The 26,788-nt window shown below is 43.6% G+C and overlaps 1 protein-coding gene across 2 annotated transcripts in view; it reads right to left on the minus strand.

Annotated features, from left to right (window-relative positions):
- zfpm2a (zinc finger protein, FOG family member 2a) overlaps positions 1 to 26,788 on the minus strand; it is a 157,933-nt gene that overhangs the window by 3,804 nt on the left and 127,341 nt on the right. For both annotated transcript variants that reach the window (XM_055041891.1, XM_055041890.1), the window contains exons 6-7: positions 2,197 to 2,403; positions 1,398 to 1,625 (exon numbers count right to left, since the gene is read on the minus strand). In XM_055041891.1, coding sequence (XP_054897866.1) covers positions 1,398 to 1,625; positions 2,197 to 2,403 — 435 coding nt within the window. The remainder of the gene's footprint in view (positions 1 to 1,397; positions 1,626 to 2,196; positions 2,404 to 26,788) is intronic.

Genomic DNA, 26,788 nt, shown 5'->3' on the forward strand with positions numbered 1-26,788 from the left:
TTTTCAGGACAGGCGGATATGTATATTCCTTAAAAGAAATGACACTTTTTTCAAATTTGAACACTTGTGTTCAAATTTGCTAAAGCACTTTCATTTCAAATTTAAAATACATACACAAACTGTATATGTTGTTGTGTTTTCTCTTTTGTCTCTCAAAATCCTCAAGTTTTTATTAAAAAAAAATTAAAAAAATGTTTTTAAATTGTTTTTAAAGAGATAAAAGCTGAACCAACCATCCCAGTGTGAAGTTTCTCCTTATAAATCCATTTTTGCGTCGTTATTTGCCTGAAGCATCACAGCAGCTCAGACCCGGGGCCAGACTACACAAACCGCTTACAGGGGCAGGAGCCCAGGGCCTCAATTGTTTCCTTTCTTATTCTTTTTTTTTTCAATGAATACATGCTTTTGCAAATCTGTTACATTTTAAAGTCATAGGCCCAAATTAGTTGAGATATTATTAATATTTTTCTGAACACAAGCAATATTCAAGTATTTCAAAATTATGACGTTATAGTAGATTTTTTGGGAGCAACATGGAGGTATTGAACCTATCATACATGAATTCATACCTACTGATGTATGAATTAATGTACTGTAATTTGCTTCGTCAAAAGGACACCAAAAGCGGCTCCAGCCCGAGGACCCACCACCTTGCAACTCCGGCCCTGTCCAGATCATCACACTGCCACCACCATGTTTGACTGTTGACTGGAATGTTGAGCCAGTTCAACATTGGCAGGTGCAACGAGTCACCTTCTGCACTGCAAAAACACAAAATCTCACCGGGTATTTTTGGTCTAGTTTCTAGAGCAAATATCTTATTATGCTGGAAATAACACAAAACTAACTAATTCATTAATATTGATGAAAAAGTACAAGTTGTAAGTGAAATCATCTGCCAGGGGAACAAGACATTTTTGCCATATTATAAGTTAAAATGTCTTGTTGGACTTATGCCTGTTGTAATAAGCAGTAAATCAGTCAATCACTTGCTAAATTCAAATGAGCTCAATAATTTCCATTTGCGTAATTCATTGTTTTTCTCTTGATCGACAGGTAACAAAAGTCTTCGCTCTGGTTCTTTGGTCTCAACCACCTTTTTTTTATGAAGGACAATTGTATTTACAGAGACTTTATGATCCATTTTAGTTGTTGTTTCTGGTGTTTTATTTGTTTTTGGACATTTAAAACGTCTTCCAGACTGAAAACACTTGGTAAGATTTTGAGTTCTGACGCTCCCACGTTTTTTCACATTTTGTTGCCTACTTCATGCTATCAAACAGGTCACTCTTCTGTAAATTTTGGATTTTCAAAGTTTCAAACTGAACAAATTAAAATGGGGAGAAAGTACTTTCCCCAGATCTGTATGGCTTTGGAGCCGTGCCGTTGCCGCTCACCGCTGTGCGAGGTGCTTAGATGGATCTCCAGGGCCCGGGCTCCAGAGAAGCTCTTGTTGCACTGAGGGAAGGGACAGACGCTGGGGGTCTGGTGGGGTCCGCCGTCACCGTCCTCCACTGCTGTCTCCGTCTCCCGCTGCCGCCCGCTGCAGTAGTACATCAGATGAGCCTGTAGGTTCCTCTCGCTCCGGAACCAGATTCCACACGCCTTGCAGGGGAAAATGTCTTCTAAAGAGAGAAGGGACAAACGAGGAGGACATGATATGAGGACACAAACATTGCTTTCAAGTTTGAGCACGAAGATATAAAAAAAAAAGAAAAAAAGCTTGAACATAAACACTCCTCATCTCCAGTTGTGACTCTCAAAGCCGGCATTAAAAGGCTTTTCCCACCAAATCCTGGGCTGCAGCCTATCGCCGCGCCGCTAGCACGAGGTCGCTCGCCCTTTCTCAAGGGCAAACAAGAACACTGGACCATCTGCTTCCAGCAGCCTCCCTGTCGGGCTGAACCCAGATAGCCCTCTGCTGAGTAAACAAACACACTATTTGCATGAGGCGAGCGTTCCGCAATTAACACGTTCGCTCCGGAGCCTCAGCGCGTGTTCACGCAAACCCCTCAAAAAACTTCAAGGTCGACAGTTCTTATCAGTGACGCAGCGACTCATCTGGGTTAATCGGCGACCCGCCGTAGACGCCGCCATAGACGCCGCCGCTCGTTGACAAAAAAAAAGCTGGTGACCGGGCGGGTGCAGAGTGGACCGGAGAAGGTGGAGGGAGTGGAAAAGCATTCGGGCGCTTACTGTTGACGATGGCGGTGGGCAGGATGGAGGCCATGGCGGCCTGCTGCGGCAGGAGCTGGATGCTGTCCAGCAGCCGGGCCGGGTACATGCCCTCGCTCAGAGACATGTGGTTGACGGCCTGCAGGCGCGAGTCGAAGTCCACGGCGAACGCCACCAGCTCCTCGCCCTCCATCATGTTCTTGGTGGTGGTGCACCACAGCTGACCACCTGGAGGAAACAGACAGGAGGTTTAGTGGGTGAAGATTGTTCAAGAGTCCAACAGCTGTTGGAAGGAAGAACCTCCTTTGTCACACAATGGGACGGTAGAAAAAATACATCAAATAGCATTTCTATGATTTGAAAAAAGATTGAATTTAACAGTACAGCAGATGGGGCAGTTACTTGTTCTCCTGAAAAGTCAGGTTGATGAGAGTTTTCATTTCCTTCTTGTTAGTAATTTATTATTTTCTGTTTCACTTTGGAATGAAAATGGCATCACACGCTTTTCTTTTCACTAGCTTTCTCCTGGATAAGAACTCGTGTGCATGGTGAACAGGAAGGTCAAACAATGGTATCTCATGGTCAGCAGGTTTTCATAACAACTATTAGACGCTGTCTACGTTCCAAGTGGTTGTTTCTGAGGCGTCCCAGGAAACATGGAGTTTGTCGAACTCTACCGGGATTTGAACTATTAACTTGAACTCTTCTTCCTCATAAATAATAGTTACACTAGTAACTGTGTTTTTGCACAGTAAACATGGAGACCTGACTGCAACTGTGATGAATTTACTTCATGTACAAGCTTTCTTTGGGTTCTGCGTTACACTGAATTAACACAATTGTTCCTGTACAAACAAACCGCCACCGCAGGCTTGAGGCTTTTGCAGCCCCAAAAGGGTTTTCTCTGAATTTAGCTGCATCCTTTTCCCATCAACCGACCAGTTCCCTAACTCTGCTAAGGCAGAGCTTTCTCCAAGCATGACGCTGCCACCACCACGTGCAATCATAGGCAAGAATTTTCAACACACAAAAAAGCGAAATTGTGGCAGTGTTCATACAACTGAACTGCAAAAACACAAAATCTCACCAAGTATTTTTGTGTACTTTTTAGTACAAATATGTTTGTACGCCTGGAATTAAAACTAACTTAACATTAACTGATATACCGTTAATGTCTGCGTCAATGATTTATGAATATTGATAAAAAGTACTAGCTTCACAGACAGACTTTTTTCACTTATCACATGGGAAAAATATAGAAGTGAAATAAATGTGCCAGTGGAACTCGTACTTCTTCAACAGTATTAAGCAATTATTGACTTGACGCAAGCTCCTATATCTTGCTGAAAATGAACTTGTAAGTTAGTTTTTGTCTTATTTCAAGTGCAATAAGATATTTGCTCTACAAACTAGACCAAACATCCTTGCTGGGATTTAGCGTTTTTACAGTGTGCCGCCCATATTCAGAGCAACGCCGACCTCAGCTGGGGAGACACTAATGCCCAGAGTTGTTGTCAGCTGCAGCACTGAGACAGGTCCTCCACATTATTAGATTGTTGTGTTTTGGGATTAAGCATTCCACTGAAATCTTCTGAACATATTCATTAAGGAAGAGACAGAGGAGGGTGTGTGCGTGGGTGTGGGGGAGCTTTGAGGGGGCGAAAGGAGAGAATGAAGGTTTTAGCTCTGATAAAAATTTATCTCAGCACATGACAGGCTTTTCAGCCGCACTTCATTTTCCCATTGAAGAGATTAAAGTTTTTAATATGACTATTTACAGAAATCTGGCTGCGGAGATAACAACAAACTATGATATGCTCCCGCTAAATGGCAGAATTAGGACATTGTTTCTGAGGGAGGATGGACAATTAATTAGAGCGCGCTGTTGGCTTTCAAAGATGTGCAAACATACCGATGGAGCGTCAGGCTGAGAGGGGACGCGGCGTGAGGTCTGGCTGCTGTGGAATAAAGAGAGTCCTGAGGAGAGGTGTTAAGGGGGCGGGGGTTGTAGAGGAGCCCCCACACGTCTGCAGCGCCGATAACTCACGTCTGCACATCAGTGAAGATGAACCAGCAGTGGCAACCCCAAAAGGGGGGCAGCTGGGGCTAACAGCCCATTGTGAAATATGTTGGCCACCCCACTGGCCCAACAAGAGAATTATATTCAGGTCATGGAAGGGCATAAATGTAAAACCCAATAAAAAAACAAGTTAATTCATTACATATAAAATAAAAATAAAATAGCAGCAGTACATAGATTTAATTTTTAAAAATATGTTTTTCAATATTTGTTAACATTATCTACAATATAAGACAGATAATCTGTGAAAAAAAATCAAGCTCCTCTGCCTTCTCCCAGTTCTTCTAGTACAAAGTGCAGAAATCCACCACTCAGTCAGAAATAGCCAATGAGAGCCAGGAGGAGGGTCTTAGTGCTGCTAATCACTCTCCTGCTCACCCGTTGTCCCTTGCTTTCTGACAAGCTATAGCTTGTTCACCACAAGAACATAGCAGATGTTTCCTGTCATCATTAGCACATTTAGTACCACATACACGAGGATGATTGACAGCATTAAGACTTGGGTCTGATTGGTTGTTTTTAACCAGGAGCGATGCATTTTTGCAGAGCACTGGTAGGAAGCAGAAGAACTTGATTTTTTTCACAGACAATGTGTCTCATGGAGTTTTAATAGATATGGAAAAAAAAAACATATTTTTTGTAAAAGTTGCATGCTGCAGCTTTAATATAGACATTAGAATAGTCTGCAGTAACCTCTTGATGCAGGAGATGAATCTAAAAATCTAGACGTGTTAACTGAATGACCTATTTGGACCTAGAAGCCTTTCTATTAGTTAGCCCAAAGCAGCTCCTTACACAGTGCCGGACTGGTCATGTTCACTTAAAAAAAAAACACACACACACACACACACACACACACACACACACACACCACACACACACACACAGTGATGGACTTTTGGATAAAACCAAAGCAGTAGGCCTATGTACTTATTGCAAAGATTAATTATCCCCCGACCAGCTTATAATTAGCATTTCCAAATTACATTTGAAACAAAATGACTTCTTTTCATTTTTTTCTTGAAATTATTAAAGGGCCAGTCTGGAGGCCTTGAACGGGTGGAAACAAATCCACATTTCTGTTTCCTGGTTAGAATTCACACAGATCGTGTTAAACCTCCGACGTGAACATTTCCTGTACACGAATTCAAACACAAAGCATCAGATTGAACGTCCCGTCATCCCGACGCAAACATTCCCGGGACTTCCTGCTTGCGACGCCCCGAGAATCAGAGCAGTTCGCGCAGACACGTCAGCGCGGCGACGACGCGCCATGAAAAGCACGCACGCTCTCCGTTTCGATCCCCGTCTGCGCGTGCGCGTCCGCCCAAACGCTGCGCGCGCGAGCCAGCGCCACTTTAAAGAGCAGCGCCGTTAGATAGATGGATATCTGTCGGCCAATCTGCTGCGACGACACGCGCACTTCAGGCCTCCCTCTGCCTCATCGTTTCTTGATTCTGTCACACCGCCTGGAGAGACCCTTTGAATTTTTATCTCCTAATTAAAATAACAAAACTCCTCTTCACTGTCTGCCCGCGTCGCCGTCAAGGTAGATACAAAAAAAGCGCCGCTGACAATGGCGGAGGGGAGGGGGGAATATCGCTGCCATGAAGAAGTTGGGGTTTCTCAAACGCTCTTAGTTTACAAAGAGAATCAGGAACGAGATCCAGACTCTGGGATACCGGCCGGGTTTGTTTGGATCAACCCAGAAGCTGAGATAGCGTCATCACGTGACGTCTGATGAAAAACGTTTGACTGCGTTTTAACAAAACTCCCAACTCCGGAAACGCTTCCCTCCGGCCAAGAAGACTGCTGCACACCCATCTGCTGAGTGTGTGTGTGTGTGTGTGTGTGCGTGTGTGTGTGTGTGTGTGTGTGTGTGTGTGTGTGTGTGTGTGTGTGTGTGTGTGTGTGTGTGTGTGAGAGCAGGCTGGTAGAATGTTTCTGGGCTCAGTGTCCCAGTTTCTCTCGTTGTTTCCTATAGAAACCTGCGAGCAAAACATCAAGGAGGCTGAAGCTGAAATCTGAGCTCTGCTTCACTCTTTGCAAATGAAACAACTACAAATTTCATTACATAATTGCGACATCAGTTTGGAATGTGATGTGGAAGATGCAATTTTCTTAACTCTTTATTTGTTTTTAAATAAAAAATCTGAAAGGTTTAGAGTTGTTGGGTTTTCTTCTAGTTATCTGGTATTTAGCATCAGATTTGCCATCGTCTCTCACCGACCTGCTGAAGAGAAGCCGCCACACATCATGATGCTGCCGCCGACACGCCTCACCCTCACACTGGTGTTTTCTGGGCGATTTTTGAAAATGGGTTTATTTTTTGACTTTTTTTTTTAAACATTGCTCCTGCCCTGCTTCGAACCTTTTCTCCCTCACCTGTCAAACCAATTCAGTTCAACTCTTCATTAATATCAGAGGGAGACATGATGATGAAACTTATATTACACAGTTGTTGTTCAAAGCTGTCGGCTGCGGACAGGAAAGAATCTCCTGTAGCAGTCAGTGTTCCAGCAAATCTGATGAGGGCCTCTGAATGAAAGCACACTGCAAAAGCACAAAACTGTACCACATATATTTCTAGTTTCTAGTTCAAATATGTTGGAACATTTGAAATAAGACAAACGTACAATGTTCTCTAAAAATCCTCTTTGACCTTCACAGAATGACTGGCTTTAAACTGAGATTAAAGTTAGCACACTGAGTAGCTGCATTTCCACTGACCGTATAATTGTGCAACTGAACATTTTAAAAGTAAATTTGCTTAGTGGTACTACAGCAATATCAAAGTAAGAAAAACAACTAGTTTTTGATGAAAAGATTTTGCACTAGGATCCGCTGGATATTTTTTTTTCTTTTAATTTATTTGGCAAAACTGCAATGTTCACATAAGTCGCAAAAACAACAACCAGATGTTGCCACAAACCACAAAGAAGAAGACGACAGGAAGTAGAAGGAAGATGATATTGTGTTTTTTTTTTTGTTTGTTTGTTTTTTTGTTTTACATCAGCAGTATACAGACAAAGTTTGGCAACACATTTGCAACTGGATCAAATAAACTTCTGAAGGCAATTTGTTGCGCTGAACTTTTATTCAAGGGCGTCAGGCACGTCACAAACGTCCAACTTTGATTTTCGAATCATTTTAAATTCCACCTCGCCACATAGAAGCGCCGCCGCAACACAAAGCAGCTCGTGGCTCAACGTGGAACTTCGATGAAATGTGAATACTTTTGCAAGGCGTTGCGTCAAGGAGCAGAGCGCTGAAATCCGCCTGAGCGGAGGCGTCGACCGGGCAACGGACAAAAACAAACGTTCCCCGAAAGGAGCTCTTTTGGGAAGATTTGTCACGGCTGTTTGCCTTTTCGTGACAGGTGATTCAAATCTGAGGAATCCAGGTGGGCCGCCAGAGGTCTGGGGCGTGGAGGGGGTCAAGAGTTAGAGCAAACAACCAAACGCATTAAGTTGAGCAACTGGGGAAAAGGCTGAAGGAAAGCGCTCCTGTTTTGCCTGCTAACTGTCTGCAGTGTGAGCTGCCTTTGTGCAGTGGCCAATGCAGTTGGAAAGAAGGCTATTGTCTAAATCCTCCTGCAGAGCACCTGATAAAAGAATAAAGAACTATGACATATTCTAAAAACAATGGAGGAATTAAGGGGGAGACAATAGGCCAGCTGCCTCATTAAAACAATCAAAAACGGCATCCTGTATGTAGTCCAGATAATTAAAAAGCGTCGCTTCCGACTGCCTCTCAACACACCACATCCACCGGCTCGCCGAGGCCCCGATACTGCCGGCTCCGCTGGCTAAATGCCCTCGTCCCTCTCTTCCTCTTTGATTAATGGTTTATTTGAACATGCGGCTGAAGATGAACATATGAAGGAATTCACTAAGCAAAATTATAATGCACACCCTTCTCTGCCCCCACGGCCCCCCCAGCGTAAGCACTCGTGAGCTAATCAAACGTCTCAGGATGAATCGGAGGGACCAGGGGCCGCGTGTGTCTCCTCCCCTTCGCCTAAAGCCCCGAGAGATTTCAAAGAGCAGGCATCACAGGGCACTCTTTTTTTTTTTTAATTTTCTCACATCAAATGACTTTATAAGAAAATGGATGTGTACAGTATCTGTGTTTGTATGGAGAAGGCAGGGAGAATGGAGTATGAGATACTTAAGCAAATTTTTATTTATTTATATATTTTTTTGTGCTTCCTGCAAACCCTCTACCAACACCATATCTTAATGAAGCTGCAAACAAATCTTTCAATGCCTCGTGCAAGAAAAAAAAAAAAAAAAAAAAGCTGAGAGACAACAAAGCAGCAGAAATAACAGAAGGGCCCGGATAATTAAACTGGCCTGAAGACAGGTATTCAAATGTTGGTGTGTAAACAGCACAACTCTTTAATAGTTTAGCTGTAAAATGCGTAGTTAAGCACATCAGCACTTGCCTCTCCCATCTGTCCAAACACATTACTGTGGCTGAGGCCATTATGGCTCTGGAGTACAGTCTCCCTGCACTGCAGCCACATATTATAGGAAGGGTTGAACGGGGCTTCTGGGAGCACTAAAAAGGGGCCCTGTTGGCATTATCTCATTGCATCATGGTCTATAAAAGAATGAATTCTGGAGGGTATTAAATATTAGTCATCAAAATTATAAAAAAAAAAAAAAAAAAAAAACGTAATAAATAAATTAATTAATCAAGCATTTAGTGAACTAGTGTAATTGTAGGAACACAAACATTTTGAGTAAATTTTAGTTTGGTGTTCAGCGGGGAACAGAGAGGCTGTTATGTTTATGTGGGCTGCATTACGAATGACTGCATTAGCTTTGTAAAGGCTAAGAATTGTCAGAAGAATTGTGGTTGAGAGAGTTCGCTAGCTTAGCAAGACAGCTAAAGCTAAAGCTTCAGCTTGTTTTAGCCGTTTAGCTGTCATTGTACGCCCCAGAAATGAAGGTGAGTTCATGAAGCCTTACACCCTGTTTCGATGTTGGAGACTCTTATTTTGAAGGAAGGAAGCAAACTGTGTGTCAGAACATCTGCCCTCCCCATTGGACGGTTCGATTCCCAAACGAGACGTTTCTGCTGCATATCTTCACTTGTTCCCTCTCTGCCCATTTCCTGTCTAGAAAGGCCACATGTACCAAAAAATAGAAGATAAAAAGAAAGGAAGTTGTTTTGTTGGTTGTGTGACAAAGTTTCAAAACCCACAAGTTGGATCAAGAGTTCTTACACAAGAGTACTGGAGCATTTAGAGTTTTCAGATTGTTTGTTTGGCCACTATTTTTACTTGCAGACGAGATAAAAACGTTTTTCAGCACAGTGAGAAAACAGCGACTGCTAACAATGCTAACGTCAGCGTCGGTAGGACTTTCAAGGCAGAGCTACGCTAAACAGAAAACAGATTAAAGATCAAAATACCCAAAATATGGAGACTTATCAAACCTGAGCCTGATTATTATGCACTCAACAGAGAAGCTTTAAAACACAGCTCTGGATTTGTGAAACACAACACGGGATGTTTTCAAAGCTATCTTTTCGTAGCATTGGAAGCACCATTCCACTGAAATAAAATCACAGTATATAAACTGGAAACAGACCAGGCAACCCAGATAATTATCACTGAGGCCCACTTTGGTCAAGCTGTTTTGGCCAGAGCAATCTCGGAGATTAGATTTTCAATCTCCGGTTTCCTGATGTTTCATGGTTAAATCAAGGTCCAATAAAACACACAAACAGATCCTATTGAACTAATGGTACTTGGTTATAACATACCTAATTTACCTGAGCTGTCAAACATTCAGAATTTGTACACAGCAATTAAAATCAACCCCTAAACCGTACTGCCACATCAGTTTTAGTGGCTCAATTTTACCATCACCACCTGAGGGAAAGGTGTGTGTTGGGTTTTCTCGTACAAAAGTGCTTCTGGCATTTTATTTTCCACTTTAAAACAGCGAAAGTTTTTAATATGCGATTCCAGATTCGGAGTGGAACTCAAATCTCCTTTGTGAAGTCGATTATTAATGCGGACCCTTCTCTCTATCTTTTTTTTTTTCCTCTTTTTTTTTTTTTTTTTTTCAGCGGCTACTTACATTTCTCATCTCCGTCTATTGGCTCTGCACTAACTGCTGGTCTTAATTGTGAAGTGAGGCCAGTGGTGCCTGAAGCCACAGAGAGGGTTGTAATTAAAGACCTCTACTCCTCTTGTCTTCAAATCAGCTCCAGCTCCTCCTGGTCAAATGGGAACAAGCCGCTCGCACCTCCGAATATCAAGTAGCTGCGCGGCAGAAACAGTCGCCTCCCTGTTCTTAAACAAAGCTGCAGCGCAGGAGGAATTCGCAAGCGTGACACAACCGTGGCTTCCCAACCGTGGTGGAAAATAATAAATAAATAAATAAATCAAGTCGCCGAACGAGGCTGGATAATGTCTGTATCTGCACCTGACAGCGGACCGGACAAACACTGAACAAATCCTGCTCATGGACACCAGTAAATATTTGGATTGTTTCTGGATCAGCAGAGATGAACACATTAGCATGACTCACAGCTCCACCAGTTCACACTGAGGAACCACTGCAAGCATCACATATAAGGTCAAATAAGCCAGGTATTATTAGTAGTATTTTTATTATTATTATTGCTATTATTAGTGATGGCACAGTAAACTAGATTTAGCTGACTCTTATCGATACAGCTCTGACAGATTGTGTCATTGTGTCCTCTCTGCCACTAGGAGGCACTCTTCTCATGCTGTAGCTGCAGGCCGGCTGGCTGACCTGCTGCCATGATGCAGAGACGCCTCAGACATAGCAGGCCAGCACAGACGCCTGTCTGCACATACATCTTCCGGAGCACGGTTCTGATTCTTTTAGTCTTGCGAGAAGCAGATTTTGGATCGAAAAGGAAAATTTTGTAATTTTAAAAATAAACCGCGCCTCCCCCATAAGAGCTTGGATGTTTAATTATGTTTTTTTCTCCCCACTTTTTTGAGACAGAATCTCACAAATATGGCAGGCTGTACTGTATTTCAGGGCAACAGAAATCATTCATCTTGCATTAAGCGACTTCTCCTCCCAGCATCCCAAATATCTCTCTTTTCACACTAAAGTGTCCAGACTAATTTTAGTATCAAGTGTTTTTTTGGGGGGGGTTGCAGATGCAATCAATTACCCAGAGATCGCGGCCTTGAGCGAATGGCACGTGGGTCAGAATGCACAAATTAAAGAGTCGTCCCAGGGGAGCCTGGCGCACTGCTCGCCGCTCTCTCTCTCGCTCTCTCTCTCTCTCTCTTTCTATACTGTATACATTCACAGCAGCTGCACAGAACAATGTCACCCAGCCTCTCAATTAGGAGCCGTTTGAGGACATTAGAACAAACAGTTTTGACCCAAACGGCACAGAGATGTGACTGAGTAAGCGTTTTTTTTTATTTCACACAAGGATAAAATGAAATGTTTTTGCTTTGAAACGGAAAGACGTTTCTCCGGCTGAGGGATGTTTGCCTGGTAATGCTGTTGTAATCATTTTATAAGAGGTGGTGAGGAGGAAGTGGGGGGGCAGAAAATGGGGAAACAAATGTGAATTAGCAGCTATTTCTGCTCTGGAACGCATCAAAATCGGAGTATTTCAATTAGAAATGTATTCGTTCAATATCTCTTTTAATAGGATGTTTTCAGTTCTGTAAAAACGTCCATTTTTCCCGCCCACCCCAAGAGAAATATGATGGTTTTCAGCATTTTCTAGTAAGTTTAGGCAGCGTTCAAAACACACAACACCGACATTCCTTCAGTGCACCAAAGCGCTGTCCCTCGTTAGACGTCGGCCTCTCCCCGTCCCGCAGCAAGGCGGAGTGGACTATTAAAGCGCAGCCCTGACTGGCTGCTCTCCGCTCGGCTTTTATTCTTTATTTGGACAGGTTTGTCCCACTGAGATCTCTATTAGCTCTCCCTCTCTGCGGGTAAGTGCTTGCCTGTGTCCTGGTTGTGGCCAGTCGACATGTGTTTACTGCGGCCCCCGCTGCGGCGGCAGGCTGGTCGGGGTGTGTGGGGGGTTGGGGGTCCGTCCTGACCAAGCCCTGCTAATGGGACCAGAAGACCCCTCGTGACAGGACTGCCTAGCTAACTCTCCCTCCCTCTCACCCCCCCTGCACCCCTGACACTTCTCCAGCTGTGGCCTCGTGGCCCGTGTCCCCCTCCCCACCCTCTTCCCATCATGCCTCTGTGGGAGCAGGTGAACGGCGTGGAGCCAATGGCGGCAAGCTTGTTTTTTGTTTTTTTTTCCTGGGAGAGAGGCGCTCCACCGCCGCTCGCCTCAGTGGTTCCTCCAACATGGCTCCGGCCCTACGCCACATGGGCTGGCTGGCCGGTCTGCATGTGTGTGGGTGTATGAGAGAGAGAGCGCATGTGTGTGTGTGTGTGTGTGTATGTGCGTGTGTGTGTGTATTTGAGGAAGAGGTTTGGGGTGGGGGGTGGATAGTGAATGCCAGCCCTAATGCAAATGCTTGCCTTTTAAAACATGGAAGGCTCTTTCCTCCTCTTCTTTGGAAAAAGTCTATTTTGGCCTTCTGGTGCTGGCACTTATTTCCTCTCCTCTCCAGAACGACGGAGAGCCAGAGAGATGCACCTGTCGTCCATTTTGGAATGCGGCGTTTATCGATTTGCTGAAGTCGTGTGTTCAAGTTCTGAATGCTCACCAAATTTCCACCGTAACATGTGGGTTCCTTCCTCCCAACTTGTTTGCGTGGATGCTGATTGAGTATTCACAGCACACGCACTGCAGTCGGTGGTACCCCACCTCGGCGTGCCCTCTGTCTCTGCACCCCTGTTACTCTACATATTGCTTAAAGTACGTGCTAATTAAATTTTCAGTGGCTTTGCGAGGGGAAATAAATAATCTGCGGCTAAAAGGCCTAATTGCGTTTGTCACATCGTGCCTCGGCGGCTGGTGCATCAGGGAGCGCAGCCGCTGCCCTCGCTCATTGCCATTCTGTCGTCCTGGCAAGCCCCCCACGCTGCCCCAGGTATCGCCACGCGGCCATCTGGAGCCGACATCTGTCTCTCTATTGATCACAAGGGTTTAGCACTTGATCAAACAGACTGCGACAGGAAATTGCTCTTTTCCCCACAGAAAAGGCCAATCGGCCTGCGTGAGGGTAATAGAGTGGAACTGAGACGCGGCGCCGGGGAGAGCGGGAGCCGGGCAGCCGGGGCGGGCAAAGGCTGCATGGACGTCTCTAACCCTCTCTGCTGACGCACCAGCAGGAAGTCTTCAACAACGTCTTCTGAAATCAGGTTTTACAATCCTGCACACGCAAAGGACAATGGTCCAACCCTCAACAGGGCTGGGAATTGATCTTATCACGGTAAATTTCATGTGATTTTAAGAATCCTCATTTATAGTTGTCTCCATAAATTCCAATTGATGACACTTCCAATTGATGACACTTAAAATTAACTTGTAAAACTGTCTGTATTGTCAGGCTTGTTCGTTTTACTATTTTCCCAAATTTGAAAATATGACTGAAAGCAGTTATTGTGTTTGGCTGAGTGATACAAATACTGATGTCCCACAGAAGTGTATTAAAAAATGTTTCTCATTATCTTGTCTGTGTGGTTATTTTTGCTGTGTCATGCAATCACCTAAAAAAATAAGTCATAATAAATAGCTCTTATGACCGCTATCACAATAGTGCTGCAAAATATCATGACAAAACTTTAAGTCCATATCGTCCACTCCTGAGAGAGGGATAATTATTGTATCGTTTGCGATAAATCATGTTAAGTATTTTAATTTATTGTTGACATAATACATTGCAGTTGATGAAATTTAAATCCCCCAAAGCTATTTGTGTTGTCAAAATTCTTAAGTTTTACTCAATGAAAGTGTCAATAAATAAATTTGAGAATGTGATTGAAAGCAGTTACTGCAAGCAGGTAGAGATATAAATCGTATTTCTTTACGTAACTGTGTCTGGAAGCGTATTAAAAATGTTTTTCAAGAGTAGTAAACGTCACAGTCATAGTCACTTAGAAACGTCATCATAAATAGTTCTCATCACTTTTATTGTTGTCACAATAACAATAAAATATCACAATATGCCACAAAATATCACGATAAAACTTTACGTCAGCATCGCCTCGAAAGCACCTACACTCCAATGAAAAAGTTTCTATTTTTCTCACCGTTGTAGAATTAATTATAAAAAGCCATTCAGGTAACTGTTTAAGTTCAACGTTTTAAAAAAAAAAAAAATCCAAATGAATGAGTGTGAATACGCCAGATGGTGAGAAATTAATGTCCATCCAAATAGAGAGAGCAAGAAGAAAAAAATAAAAATCTTTTTTAAAATAATTAACACTAAGCCTGTCAGTTTTCATAATAATTAAACTGTACAACCTGGTGGAAACTCCTAACAGTATGAAAGTCTTCTGATATTACGAGTGGCTGAATATGTAAGCGAGGTTTCATCGGTGGAGGAAATCCCTGACAAGCCTCGGAGTTGCTCGCTGTATCCCCAGTGGAGTTCGACACACTATTACAGCCCGAGGTGAGCAGCTCCTGAATGTGTGTCACAGCGCGTTAGCCGAGGCTGTGGTCCACTTTAAAAAAAAAAAAACACACACACACACCTCCCTTCGCCCCCCTTTTCCCTGCTCAGGCATGCTTTCGAGGCACTCGGTGCAACAACATGTTTAGCAAGTATGGACAATTTGATACTGAAGGTGACATTTATTCCCCATTGTGGCAAAACATTTAATTGTTCCTGCAGAGAGCAAGATATGTTTCCCCTTGCCTACAGTGCTGGGATCGTCCTTTTGGAAATATGATGCAAATTTGGGATGAAGCAACTAATTCTTTCCTTGGCCCACCCCTCCACCCCCCATTTCAATCCTCCGCCAGCCTCCATCTTCCCCCAGACACAAGGATTCTGATTAATCGTGTGACCGCCCCTCGTTTTCTTTTTTTTTTTTTTTTGCATTTTGCCACAATCTCATGGCGCCACGGTGAGATGTGTGAGGTGTTTCGCCACTTTTGGCAAGCTGAAAAGATGTAGCCCAAGGAAGAACAAGTCGAAAGTATGAACGGATGGGTGGCGGGGTCGGGGAGGGGGGGGGGGGGGGGGGAAGGTGGTGGGTGGTGGGGGCAAAGGGAAGAAAAAAAAAAAAATATGACCAGGGGACGTGATAAAAAATTATCAGCCAGTGTGTTTTCCTGTTTGGTTTTAATCTACATTTAATTAAATTCTTATCTGCTGTGTGCTTATGGCTGCATTTGAATGGCGAGGCTGCATTCATTATGAATGGTAAAATTGAACTCAGTACATTGTGTGTGGCCCAATAAAGAAACAAGACTCTTATTGGGAGTGCGTGCGCGAGCTCTCCGACAGACATGCGGAAAAAAATAAGTCAATTAAGATCGCTCTTTAAATTACCGCTGTATCAAAACAAGGGGCGGGAGCACCGCCATAATAGAATCCTGACAGGAAGAGAGAGAGAGAGAGAGAGAGAGAGAGAGAGAAAGACAGAGAGAGAGAGAGCACAGCTCACTGTTTTTAATATACGTCCCAATTGATACAGCCAATTGTATTAGCTTGTTTATAGAATGGCTGGCCCACACTAGATTTACTGCTCTGTCAGGATAGTTCATAACCGACATAGGTGTAAAAAAAAAAAAAAAGTTCTAGGAATCTAGAGGTCAAATGAAAAATGGCGCCAGCAGCATAATAAGAGCTCCTCATAAAGATTCTGCTTGTTATCTGAATATTAGAGGCCGGCAGCAAAGGTCAGCAGATACCGAAGAGTTTAAACCCCAGAACAGATTCAGCTTCCAAAATTCTAATTCTATTGACAAAAAAAAAAAAAAAAAAGACAGAGAAAGAGAGAGACAGAAAGAGAGAGAGAGAGAGAGAGATAGCTTATAACAAGCAGGCAGCACTTCATAAGCTAAGAACAACATCCCATCGGCAGCACCCAGAAAGCTCCCAAAAACACGCTGAGCTGATGCTACAAAGTTGGGAACCCGCGAAAATCCCTAAATCTTCCTCTTTTTTTTTTTTTTTTTTTGCTTATTCCAAGCGAGTGTGTGGTGGGAACGGAAAGCTCCCCCCCCGTGCTGCCTGCTCGTGTTTACAGAGCCGTCCCCGTCTCTAGGCCCCGCTCATCCACGGCGCTGACACGCGGTGTCGACATGATTAGGGGGGTCTGCCTTTGCATAAGGGGTGGTGGGGAGAGGAGGATCGGCAGATGAATGACTGGTGCATCGGAGAGAAAGAGAGAGAGGGAGAGAGAGGGGGGATCATGCAGATAATCGCGCCTTCCACTGCCGCGCTGCGAGCTCTTAGATCCCCGTCTTTAAAATAATGTTCGGAGTCAAGTCTCTCCAAAGCTTTTTCTTTCCCCCCCTTCTTCTCCCACAACACCCTTCTTTTTTTCTTTTTCCGTAGGTTATCTTCCTGCGTTTTTGTGTTTGCTGTTTAAATCTTAACAGGACACAAGCAGCGAGGGAGAGCAAATATGTCTGGAGTCGGAGGAAGCCGAGTGGAAATGTTATTGCGAGGGGGGTTAAGATTAGCTGTGGCAGTGGGTGAGGGGTGGGGGGTAGAGAGGAGGTGAATCCCCCCCCAACAACCAACTCTCTATTTGAGAACAGCTCGAGTAAAACTTGGAATGTTTGAATTTAACCTTGAGAGTCCGGATTCCGCCGGAAAAAATAAATCTGACCTCTTGTAAAAGAAAAAAAAAAAGAAGGGCAGCACCATTCTGAAAGCATTCACTCAAACAACGAGACCAAACGCCAAAATCTTCTTAAGTACATTGAAATACAGAGTACAGTCTGAATACAGTACAGCATAAATTCCAGTACCATAAATACTGCTATCACCTCCACAGAGCTGCCATAAAGTATGGCTGCTGTGTCTGGGACTATAAACCTCTGGCATTACACATCGGGAATAAACACACATGCACAATTTACTGCACTAGATCCCCCCCCCCCCCGGTTTGTTTATCTTTTAAATAAGCACACTTTATCACCCTCCCGCATGAGCAAATTGCATGCAATGTGTGTTGTTTTAACATGAGATACGCTGTCCGGAAGATTCATTTCTCCCGACCCAAATTCAATTGTCTCGGCAACATCCCCGCCGCCATAGGCATCGGGCCCCATCACCTGTTTGTTATCGGCCCCGGCCCCGTCCTGTTTGTGGAGCTCTTGGCACCGGCTCCCCGCCTAACAGCGGGGGCCTCTGAACTTCTCACGGTTTGACGGCAGGAAAATGACGCTAACAGCTAATTAACATCATAAAGAGCGTTTTTAAGCAGACGAACGACACCCGCGACCTTCATTTGCACGCGCTAAACGTGAAATTACCTCTGTTTTCACTTTTGCAGATAGCACTTGCAATGGTTTTTTTTGTTTGCTTGTTTGCTCAGCAGTTCCGGCTTCGGATTTAGCTCTTCCGCCGTGTGCAAAAGAAGAAGAAGAAAAATGGAGGCCAAAAATAATTACAGTCACAGCACAGCAGCCAGAATTACTGCAATGCCGCATTCCTTTTTCTAATTTCTATTTGAATACACAATTTTTTTTTCCAGCCTGCCACGACATGGACCTCCAGTTACTGGTCCGGATAACAAAGTGCCGCCTGTCAGTCTGAGACACTTTACTGGCTGGCTGAACTAAGCTGGTTTAGACTGACAAGTCTTCAGCTGTAGCAAGCCTGCCGTTAGCTGGCATTTCCTCTGAGTCCCTTCCCCTTCTCTGCCACTTCCAAAACTCCGCCATTGGCGTCGTACAGGCAACTCTATCCTCTCCCTCCGCCTTTAAAAAGAAGGGAGCAGATACCATCCTGGTGAAGTTAGCCGGTAATGCACTCGCACCTCATTACAGGCCCACATTACGGACTACAGCAGTAATACGGCTTTAATCTTCTCCAAATCGTTCTAAATGTCAAGCCGGGGCCAGGGACTTCCCACTCTGCTGCACCAATGGCTTAGCCCGCTGCTATCCCCCCCATTTTTTTTTTTTTTTTTAGCGTATTAGCCATAGCCAGAGTATTACACTCACTGCCAGATCCCCTGAAACTTTCAACTCTTTTGTTCCAACATTCAATGCAACATTAACATACCCTTTGAAATTGTGTCTTCCACCCCCCCACCCCTTACGCCCCCCCCCCCCCAAAAAAAATCCCAAACAGCGAAATATGAAAACAGTTAATACCTCCACCCCTTCTCATTTTATTTTTTTTTCCCTCCGCGTCTCCTAATGAGACGCAACATCCCCGTCTCTCCACTGAAGAATCCAGACTTTCCATGTGATCGAGGCTGCGGCTGTTTATTAATAATGAATTTGGGATGTTTTTTTTGTTTTTGTTTTTTTTTTTTTTTTCTCCCTGCGTGCCGAACGTTATCAGCGCGCGCGCACAATCCCGACCAATAGTTTTGCCCTGATGGGGTAGCTGGGTTCCTCATTAGCAGAACATATTTAATCCAGAAGTTTCTTATCAAATGTCACACCTGCATCTCCAAATGGCATTTTCACATTCATTCGCCTGTATTTGGAAGATGAGGCTCCAAGGTGCTTTGCAGAGATTAAGAAGGAGAGAGAGTGCAAGCTTATTTTATCATTTAGCGGGTCTGGAAGGAATCCAAGGAGTTTTTGTCTTGTTGTTGTAATTAGAAAGCCTTTTAAGTGATAACGCCTGCATAGGAATATGAATATGTAGCGATCAGGCCAGTAGTGAGACCCCCCCCTCCACCTCCCTCACAAACCCATCCACCCTCCTCATCTTTCTTTCTGTCTCTCTTCCCTTCTCTCTTACTTGGCTCTTTTTTTAATTGTTGAATGCTGAGTTTTTGTTCTAAGTACAGCAAGGATTAACTCGGAGGCTTCAGAAGTTTTAATGAAATACTTGAAAGTACACACTTTTTTCTTGTTTCTCACTGTGACAGTGTTTCCTTTTTCCTGTCTGAGAGCAGGAATTATTTTTTTATTTTTATACCTGAGGAAAAATGAAAAAACGAATATGGGACTTAAAAAAACGGTCAGAATACAAACTCTATTCCAAAATTAAATAGATGTGTTAATAGCATATATTAAACAGGGATGAGCTAAAGCCATATGAATTTCTCAAGTGAAGTTCCGTTAAAAGGTCATAAGTTGGTAATGCCCCACCTGCAGCAGATCGCTATTGGTATGAACCCAGATTAGTTGTTCCTGGAGGCTAAAGCTAACCACTAAAGCCGATCAAAGCCGACTTTCACCACCTTAAAGCAATTTCGGTGTCGAAAAACATCATAGCAGTTGATGCAAACTCTACTTTATGACCCTCTTAAACAGACATGATGTCACTGGGCAGCTAGTCAGAGAGAAGCCAATGTTTATTTACAGAGGACATGGAGCTAAGAGCGGGCGCACCACCAATAATCTTCCAGGCAGAAACGTTAACTGAGAACATGCAAAGCATTTCTAGTCAGAGTAACTGACAGGGAAGTAAGGTAGTGTAAAAGTCAATAGCATATGGTTAGCTTAGACTGCTATATTGTTTTTCTTTTTCTCAATCAACATAAGTTACATTTTGTGATAATGTCATAAAGGTTCCTTAAAGAGTGTTAGCATAAACACTTTTTGAGACGCCAACTGTTATAAGATATTAAACGTTTGGCATAAATTGCTCTTGGATTACCTATTGACTAATCTCAAGTTAGCTAGATTAGTTAGCTAAGTGAACATATGAAGTGGGTATCTCTGATTTCTGACTAGCTGAACCCAGAGGCTAAAGGTAACAGCTAGGTTGTGAAGGGGCAACACTCAGGTGACTTTTACTGCACTAAAATATCTTGTAGGAAATTTAACAACTGTTGACCCAGTAAATGGAGGCTGTGCACCACCAATAATCTACTTGTGTTAAACTTGTACAAAGAATAGAAGATTCTCTGAAGTGTAGCTGCCTCAAGATAGAAATCAATAAAATAGTACCAACTTAAAAGACTAACACTTTACTGTTTACACCACGTTATTTTATAGTAGACAGTGATACAGATTTTAATTTCACACAACTTTACTTCTCCAACAGCCAGTTACTCTTTATGGAAATGCTTGACACTCACATTGGTGGCTCATTCCTCTAATCTCAACTTTCAGAACCACTAATAGTCAAATACGTAAAAACATTCACAAAAAGCTAGTGTAGCAACAGTTTAAAGGTTCATGAAACAGTGCTAGCATAAGATGTTAAGGCATTCCTGAGAAATAAGTTGTAGATGTTAAACTATTGGCTTTCGCATCTGGGTCAAGCTAATCTGGATTCCTACAAAATGATGATGCCAAGTTAATTTATTGACCGGGTTGCCGACTCTTACACAGGAAAGTCTCACTCCAAACTGAGAAGGTACCTACCCTCATAGTAAACAATGTTTCTACTCTTGTTTTTGTTGTGGTTGGTCTCTAAACATAATGGCAATATTTCGGTATTACTTTCTTGGTAACAAAGCCAGAGCTGTTTTGCTCATAAAGTACTGTACTGTAGTCATATAAAGCTTAATAACCACTAGTTTGTGACTTATTTTCAATTTATCCAAGTTGACTCTTTACAAATACATGATCTAATCTGTCTACCTCACCTGGCTAGCCATAGCCTGAATGCTAATGTCCCCAGACGACTGCATATGAACAATTTTCCTGGACCGATCACCGCCATTAACACGTTTAGTGGTGCATACACAAAGTTGATTGACAGTGCTAAGACCCTCCTCCTGATTAACTGTTTCTGACAGCCAATTGGTGCCACCTTTGGTCAAAAATGAAGCATTTCTGCAGGTGACAGTAGGACCACAAGGAGGAGGTGGAAGAGTTTGATCTTTTCACAGAATATCTGTCTCATACTGTCAAGACATGGTGATAGATAGATATGCAACCCCCCACCCCATTTTTGTAAAAGTTACATACTGCAGCTTTAATAAGATGTTATCTGTTTATTAAACTCTTTCCACAGAGCTTCCATTCAAAAACTAAGAACACAGAAAAAAATAGCCAAAATATTTTTTTAATAGAATTTCTTGCTTGTAAGAAGAGGGGAAAAGAGAACATTAGACATTTATTATTTCCTGATCCAATGCTTCTCTCTCTCAGTAGAAAAATGAGGAGGTGGGTGGGTGAGGGTCTCTCAGTAGTGGCATTTAGTACATGTGTTTACCCAGAGAAGCTGCTGCTAACCATCAGCACAGAGATAAGTGCAAAACTGAGGCGTATTGATCCAGTAATAGTGGCTCACGCTTTGACTCTGACACCGTAACCCCGCAGACATAATGTCATAGCCTCTTATCCTTTCCTCTTAACACAACCTGCCTATCTCCCACTGGCTGTCACCTCTAGTAATACGCTTCTCAAAAGCTCCACTAAATCACCAAAATCATTGCACTTTCAGACATTATTTATTTCCCCTCCGCTTAAAAGTGAAGCATGATTTACAGGTTGGTAAAAGGTTGAACCACTTGTTTTTTTTCCCCTTCCGTTTCTTCGTCTTTCTCTCTCTCTTTCTCGCCCCGTCCGTTCCGCTCCTCCTTCTCGTGACCCACTGGACCCGCCAGTGCTTTCCCCCCGTCGAGATAATTCTATTTCCGCCATTGTGAGCTGCTACTTTTTGCAATTACAGTTAGGTCTGTGTAATTGTGTTGGCTTACAGCGCATGACAAATACAGTGGAGCTGGAAGCCTGCGCGCTGATCCCAGATGTATGCCGCTTTAGACATTTTCATTAATTGAAAGCGTCACCGTGTAACAGTGCAGTATTACACTCTGGCAGGTATGAATGAAGTCTAATACAGCTTAATTACTCTGCAGCTAAATATGTTTTGTAGGGATTCCTTATTATCTGTAACCAATCATAAGTTTGAGGCAGTGGAGGGTGAGAGGAATAATTAGCGGAGGGGGGCGCGGGGGCTTACTGGGATTCAAGACTCTTACGGAAAAAAACACCCGAATGAGCATCATTCTCACATTACGGAAGCCTGTAAACAAACGCTTTGCCCAAACTTTTATATATATATTTTTTGTTGTTGTTTTTGATCGATGTGTCTCAGAAGAGCGGCTTGGCCATCGTCAGAGGATGCCAGACGTCGACAATTATATGCAAATCGTGTTTATCATCTCGCAGGCAGCACAGATCCTGCCTTGTTTTAGGCCCTGCTGCAGCCCACAGCAACTCCCAGGCAAGGTTTATGCACCAGGGTTTCTAATTAGCTCTCAGAGGGCCCCGTTCAGAGCGCCACTCTCCACAATAGCCGCTAGGAAGTTTGAACGCTAACTTGGAGGGCTCCATATGTTGCCCAGGAGGCCTGAGAGACACACTGATCCTGTGTTCACATTAGGAGACGTCGTGTTCGCTCCTCAGAGAGGCTTTTCATTTCTTTTGTGGATGGAAGAGGGAGTTGTTGCCAAACCGATGAATGGGGCTCATCTCTTGTTCTGCTCTGTGTCTTTGGGCCGCCTTTGGTCAAAAATAAAGAATTCGATATATGAAGCCAGAGCCATGTAAGAAACCAACACAGTGGAGCAGGAAAAGTGGCATCTGAGAGTTTCATGGTAGAGACAATGCCTTCTTTGTGAGCAGAGCACCTACGGTTTGGGGAAATGTGCAGAGATGACAGCGGTTTACTTTCATGGTCGTAGACAAAAGTCAAGGAATACCTCAAGTTTCTGTGAAGATTAATTAAACAAAGCAGACAATATTTTGGAGAACATCTGCAATACGGTTTAAAGGGGCAGCATAATGTGTTTTCCAGGTCCATAGTGGCATCTTACAGCACAATCAAATAACTACGACACTTTCAGTTGCTGTAGAAATATGTATACGTCAAACATGACTTCAAGGAAATTTGACTTGGCAATTTAGCGCATTTAAATTGAGCTCCTGTCTCTTTAAGAAGCTCCTGGTCTTTCTGAAACTGCTTTCAGGAAGTCATCACAACTACCATTAAATCCTTAGCAACGTTTTTACCAGCCTTTTACTGAGCTCAGCAGATGCGCAGTTCCACCAGGTGTTTGCTAATTGCTGTTGGCTAGTCTGAAGGAGCTATGCGTGGGAGTCATGGTAAATGATTTTGATATGTATATTGCTGTTTTATCAGATCTAGTGGAAGGTCATGTCGTTGAAGTTGATCTGATAAATCTTTCCGTCTTTGCTGCCAAATGACAGATTGAACAATGATCTGATGTCGTATCAAGTAACGTTGCTTTAAACGCCATTTACAATGTTATTTCTGACCTATGTTGTGTTCTGTCCTCTTTGTGAAGCTGTTCATTCACTATCTGTAACAAACCTCTGATTCTATCACACATCAGCTCGATTTAGGCTAGGCTACACGCTGGGTGACGTCTGAAGGCAATTAGTTGCAGTGATTTTTATTAAGGAATTTCACAGTAAAGGAAATTTTTCCAGTTTTTATTTTGAAAAAAGTATTTCCCTTCCCCTTTACAACGATGCACTGCTTTGTCTATAAAAATGTAGCAATGTGTGGTTGCAACAAGATGAAACGTGTCGTGTCCAAAGGGTTCTGATGCCCCGGCAAAGCACTGTAAATGTATTAATCAAGATTAGTTTCCTGGAAACTGGTTTGGTAATTTTCCATCCAGGTTAGAACATTATTGCAGCTTTATGATTTCGGACAAAAAACATGACCTTTTCTCAAAACTTAACATGTTCTAAATTTATGACTTCAGTTACTTTGTGCTGAACGGTTAAAATGGTTGGGATTCAGTAAAGTCCTTGGCGTCCGTTTCCTGCTCTATCAGTTTCTTCTTCATAGGCTCTCAAGGCCCTTAGCCAGTCTTCAACTCCAGCTGATCTGCAAGCTTCCATTTCAAGGTTTGATCTCACATTTCATTCAAAAGCTCATTTAGAGCAAAGAAAACCACGGTTCAGCCTCCTTCACCCTCTCTTTTCTGAATTGCCATCTCAGTTTTTCCTCGCTTTGCTCTCAATCAGCGTTCCTTCTGCTTTTGACCCCGACGGCACAAAAAAAAAAAATAAAAAAAAAGAGAAAGGAAAAAGATGTGCCTCATTAACTGAGGCATCACGCTGGCTTTTTCAACTTATTGTCTTGCGCACCTTATCCACCGCTTCATCTTAAACTTGGAATAAATTAGGACGATAACGATCGCGCGCGTGCCATTAGTCGCAAATGAAGTGCTTAATGCAGAAAAGGGGGGAAGATAAGGCCGAGATCTGATGCCGAGTCATAAACGGGAGGGTGAGTTGGGGGTATGGGGAAGCAAAAAGATAGACTGCACAAATTGAGCCTCGACACACAATTAGATGTTTTTTCTTCTTCTTCTTTTTTTCTCCAACTTTCTGATCAAAGCCTCAAGGGAGAACGGTGAGAGGAAGGACACTTCTGTGTGGCAAACGTCATTCCTTTGAACAAACACTTCGGGAGACGCTGATGCTGCCTTCACCTCCGAAACGTGTTTGCTTTTAATTCATACATTCCATAATGTGACATTTAAAATTTTCCTCTATTGAGGCTCGATTTCAATTCCTCCATTGACAGGGACAGCCTAACGAGCTAAATGATGGTCTTGAACAAATGGAGAATGGAAGGGGATGGGTTGATAATAAAACATGCTGTTTGTTCAACTTGAGTCTTCTGCTGGCTTTTGTCTTTTGTTCTTCTTGGCTTGTATCCTATGTTTAGTCATGGCCTTACAGCTTAATACTTCTAATATGTGATAGTTTGTGTAATTTGTGCCAACACAGAATCTTCACAGAACACCGTTTTCAGTTCAACTTGAAAAGGAGTATGAGGAAGATAACCTAATTTACTGCAGAGGACAATTATGATGGAAAAAAGGAAGGCGAGTGACACATCATAGGCCGAGGTAGCACCGCAACTCTCTGAAGAAGACAAACTGATAGATTGAAGGTCTCTTGAATCCAGGCTGTCGCTGGGGGTAGGGGAGCTCTTGTAATTTGCAGAGCCGAATCCATGGAGCGGGCATAAGGGAATAAGTTGGAAGGCGAAGAAGACAGAGAACAAACCTGGCAGGCACGTTGAGGCCATGCCAGTCCTGCCTGCGCCACGCGGTGTGGCAGGCGGGCAGTGCCAGGAAATGTGGCAAGAGGAGGAAAGATCAAACAACAAGGGCTGCAGATCTCCACCAATCTGCTCTGTATTAATGTCAGAGCCAAGGAGCAGCTGAACCAGACGTGATCCACAATGTGTGACAGCGATGTATGTGTGCGAGAGCAAACTGGACCCGGTTCATAATGGCCTGGCGGAAGGAGGCACCGCTCAAAACGGACACTGGGTGCGAAACAATTCTTCCCCACAACTTGTCCTCAGAAATCTGAGCAAATCCTCGAGCTCAGATGGCGTTTGTCAAGCTCTTTGTTGTATATTTTTTAATCACAATCCAGCGAATGATGGAAGCTTTAATACGTAAGTATGTTATTTTGGATGTGCTTCTCGGCGAGAGACAAACAGTAGCTGTTGATGGAGTGCTGGGAGCCCGGTGCCTGAACGGACACGCCTCTCGGCGGCGCTGGGCGACGCAACCGGGCCCCTGCGTCCCGCTCCAAAAAACTTGTTCCGTATAGCCGCAATAAAGCAAGCAGACGGCAAATGAGCTCTGCGCTGCCATCACTCCCTCCCAGACAGATGGCAAAATTAGACAATATGCTTTCCAAAATTACTCTGAAATCACACGGCTGCGTGTCTTGTCTGCTCGATTGTCTGTCCGGCCACTTCTCCCACCTATCTGCCCGGTCCCACATGGCGTGGCGCGGCACCCGTCCCCCGCTTGGGTGTGGTGCCTGGGCACGGGGCAAGGCAGCGCCGGTCCGCCATGATGAGGGAAACCCGAGCCAGCCTCATTGCTGTTGATTGATATCGGAGCTGTGCAGTGGGATGTAGGGCCAACAGGAGCATCGGTTGGACTAGACAGAGGAGGGGGTCGTTGTATAAGGGGAGGGGGCTCGTTCTATGACAATGCATGATGAACAGCCTGCTATTTGGAGTGCCTGTGCAGGAGCCAGTTTGTAGCAATGAGTCCTTAGGGAGATGTGGGAGGAGAACAAATGTTTGAGGAGCAGACTCTGCAACTGCTGAAAATCCCAGAGTCCTGTGTCGTTTTGGGAGTGACACGGAGCCTCTTGTGACAATATTAGCCTCCGTAGCTCCTTGTCTTTTTGAATAGATTTTCGAACTGGCATCTGATAGCGGTATCTTCAATTTGTACTGGGAGTCTCCGCTCCTGGGACGGCTGGGTTTAGGTTAATCTCGGCGGAGATCCTATCTGAGGATGCAGTTTGGGATGGAAAATTCACAGGGTTGGCAGCTTGACTGTTTTGTCAGATACATAATTAGCATTGTAAAAGGAAGTAAAAAAAAGAAAAGCTTAACAGTGCTTTGTATTGTATATTTACTATTGCTTCTTGAAGTTTTCAGTATTTTCTCACACAAACTTCAATGTATTGGGATGAAAAACGATATTTAGTTTTCAAACCATTTTGGTGGTAAAAAAAAAACTTAAGTGAATT

The sequence above is a fragment of the Poeciliopsis prolifica genome, unplaced genomic scaffold, assembly GCF_027474105.1.
Source record: "Poeciliopsis prolifica strain line A6 unplaced genomic scaffold, Auburn_PproV2 SCAFFOLD017, whole genome shotgun sequence".
In the NCBI taxonomy this organism is placed as follows: domain Eukaryota; kingdom Metazoa; phylum Chordata; class Actinopteri; order Cyprinodontiformes; family Poeciliidae; genus Poeciliopsis; species Poeciliopsis prolifica.